The sequence below is a fragment of the Natrix helvetica genome, assembly GCF_964273705.1.
Source record: "Natrix helvetica genome assembly, chromosome: Z".
NCBI lineage: Eukaryota > Metazoa > Chordata > Lepidosauria > Squamata > Natricidae > Natrix > Natrix helvetica.
The window spans coordinates 8,559,151-8,562,400 of record NC_138554.1 but is presented as its reverse complement, the minus strand read 5'-3'; the positions used below and the strand labels follow the sequence as shown (position 1 = coordinate 8,562,400).

The following is a 3,250-nucleotide window of genomic DNA, read 5'->3' as shown; positions in this document are numbered from 1 at the left end:
TCCCATTCCCCACCTTCCTGAGTCAACATGAAGGGGACCGCGGAGCGTGAGCCGTGGTCCCGTGGAGCGCGCTCTGTGGTCCCCTTCATGTTGACTCAGGAGTCAGGAAGGAGGGGAATGGGACTACGTGTGCAGGAGGCTGAGGCAGCTTAAGCCTCCTGCACACGTGGTCCCATTCCCTGCCTTCCTGAGTCAACATGAAGGGGACTGCGGCTCGCGCTGATGACGTCATCTGCCTCACCAGCCATAAACCTCACCGCACGTCACTGCTCCGGTGCATCTTATACTCTGAAAAATACGGTAGCTGTTGATCTCCATTTTTCTAATCAACTGAGCCATAAAATAATGTTCTGAACTAGGCCTCCCCAAAAACCCCTTTTATTAAATGTATGTGAATTCCTCTCATTCACATTCAGCAAAGGCCTGGCCAAAAGTCTTTCAGAGGTGAATTTATGAGCACAGACCTTATCTAGCTTGGAAAGCTGCCATGTAAATATTTTCTAAACAAAATGCTGTGCAAGGAAAGACTTGGCACAGAGTCTCTGAGATTCACGGACAGATCTTCACACTCCTGAAATGAATGAGTGAATGAATGGTTTCCTGCAAAAGTCCACTCCCCTTTAGCTCCTCTTTTATTTCCTATGGGAGGGCCATTCACTGTCCACATGTGGCTTTACTCCCGAGTCGACCCTGATTTCTGAGCTGCTCTTTTCTTCTGGCATCTCTGCGCATGCGCACACTGGGAACAGGCTCCAGCTGTTTCTCTGCCTCACTGCTGTCTAGCTCCGAAGGCACCTGACCACTTCCAGACGGCCTTGGCGCCATTTCTGCCTCCGACACAGAGCACTCATCAGAGCCTTCCCCAGCCTCCAGGACTGTCTCAGATTCCTCCTCCCCAACCTCCCCACTGTTCGGCTCTGCTGCCAGCTCTGCTGATGGGCCACAACGAATAGCTCAGAATTCCATCCAGAAATGAATACATATATTTGGTTATTTGCCATATTACTTTGTATAATTTTTGTCTTCAGTATATTTCCAGCTATCTACTCTGGATTCCAATGCCAGAGTTTCACCAGAGCAGCTTTAATATCCTTGTTTCTCAGCGTGTATATCACGGGGTTCAACAAAGGGGTGATGGTGGTGTAGAACATGCTTACCACACTATCCATAGAGTCCTGAGAACCTAGCCTCATATAATGATAAAACAAAGGCAGATAATATATGCACACCACAGTAAGATGGGCAGTGCAAGTGGAGAAGGCTCTCTGCCGTCCTTCACTGCTACTGATCTTCAAAATGGCTGTGAGGATGTAAGCATAAGAGGCTAAGATGAGGAGAAAGCAGGTCATTGTTCCAAAGCTCACATAAACAACACTCATCACCTCATTAAAGTGTACGTCAGCACAAGGCAGCTTCAGCATTGCAGGAATGTCACAAAAGACATAGTCAACATGGTTGTCCTCTCCATAAGGCAAACGAAAAGTGAGAGATGTCAGAAATGCAGAATTGAAGCTGCCTCCAATTACGGTACCCAAGGAGAGGAAGAGGCAGGCTTTCCAGCTCATGATGTTGGTATAATGGAGCGGTTTACAAATGGCCAAGAAGCGGTCATAAGCCATCAAGGTGTAAAGGAAACATTCTGCACAGCCAACAAAGTGAAAGAAGAAGAGCTGAGACACACATCCTCCAAAGGAGATGATTTTTCCACCCGGAGTGAATCCTGCAATAACTTTGGGGACCACCACAGCTGAGAAGGCCATGTCCAGGATGGAGAGGTGACAGAGGAACCAGTACATGGGCTTGTGCAGTTGAAGGTTGGAGATCACTATCCCGATGATCAAGATATTTCCAGTAAGAGTCAAGATGAACAGAATGGAGAAGAAGAGAAGCAAGGGGAGCTTCAGTTCTTCTGGGTATGGAAATCCCGAGAGGACAAACCTATTTGGTGCTGTTTGATTTGGACACTCCATCAATCTGTTTGTTTCAAAGCATAAAGATTAACTCAAATATTAGCCATCTGTGCAGTTAAATTTTCCATGAAGTGTCCACAGAGAAACATCCAACACCGTTGCATATTTCACTATTGACAACAAGTCCCCAGTAACTGTGAATCGGAGTACAGTATGGTGTTTCAAAATAATAATAATAATCAAGATAACTATTGATAGCAGTCAGAGAATTTCCTAGGTAAAAATAAGTCCAACAACTTTGGTCGAATTATTTTGAAGGATGTCCTCCATTGCCTACTTGAGTATGTATGTTACCTGGGTCTTGTTGGAAGCTTGTACTTTGTGAGATGAATTTCATATCCAATGATAATTTTTCTCTCTGCTTTCCTGTTCAGCCAGTTGTAAGAATGAATCGGAACTATTTGAGCAGTTATTCAAATTCTTGTATTCCTTTTGGGTAATAATTATGTTGAAGAGGTGCATACCTGACACTTGTATTTGATTATGAAGAAGATGAGGTAGATAAATTGCCCATCTTTATTTGTGTACCTCCATAGTTATTTTTGCCTTATTAGTTTTGTAAACCACTACAATTCACTTTGACTATATTGTAAAGGTAAAAGTTCCTCTTGCACATTTTTGCTAGTTATTCCTGACTCTAGGGGGCAGCACTCATCTCTGTTTCAAAGCCAAAGAACCAGCACTCTCCGAAGACGTCTCTGTGGTCATGTGGCCGGCATGACTAAATGCCAAAGGTGCACGGAACGCTGTTACCTTCCCACCAAAGGTGGTACCTATTTTTCTACTTGCATTTTTACGTGCTTTCGAACGGCTAGGTTGTCAGAGGTTGGGACAATTAATGGGAGCTCACTCCGTTATGTGGCGCTAGGGATTCAAACCGCCAAACTGCTGACCTTTCTGATTGACAAACTCAGCATCTTAGCCACTGAGCCACTGCGTCCATTTAAAAAGTTTGCAATAAATCAAACTGCAAAGGTGAATAAGGACTAAACCAACTACCTGCTCCCCCCAAAAAAACTCTTTTATTTTAACCATTAAAATACTTTGAGAGTTGAGACTGGATCGGATAAGTATATTTTCTGTGGATCAAAACTTTTTGTCTGCAATTTGATAGTTACAGGACTGAGAAAGAAATCCTTCTTAACTGGAAAACGGTCCTAATATTTCCTCAACATTTTTTTTTAAAAAAATCTGTTTAAAGAGAGCTGGGTTTATTCTACTTCAGTTCATTTTTTAGATGGATGCTCAAACAGTTATTCCTAATGAAGAACTCGCTATTT

The 3,250-nt window shown here is 43.5% G+C and overlaps 1 protein-coding gene across 1 annotated transcript; it reads right to left on the bottom strand.

Moving 5' to 3' along the window:
* Window positions 1-1,043: 1,043 nt before the first annotated feature.
* Window positions 1,044-1,970, bottom strand: LOC309381716 (olfactory receptor 10G6-like; the record flags this gene model as incomplete). The annotated part of the gene is made up of 1 exon (XM_081933001.1): window positions 1,044-1,970. One exon carries the CDS (start codon window positions 1,968-1,970, stop codon window positions 1,044-1,046), a length of 927 nt encoding a protein of 308 aa, XP_081789127.1.
* Between the last annotated feature and the right edge of the window lie 1,280 nt (window positions 1,971-3,250).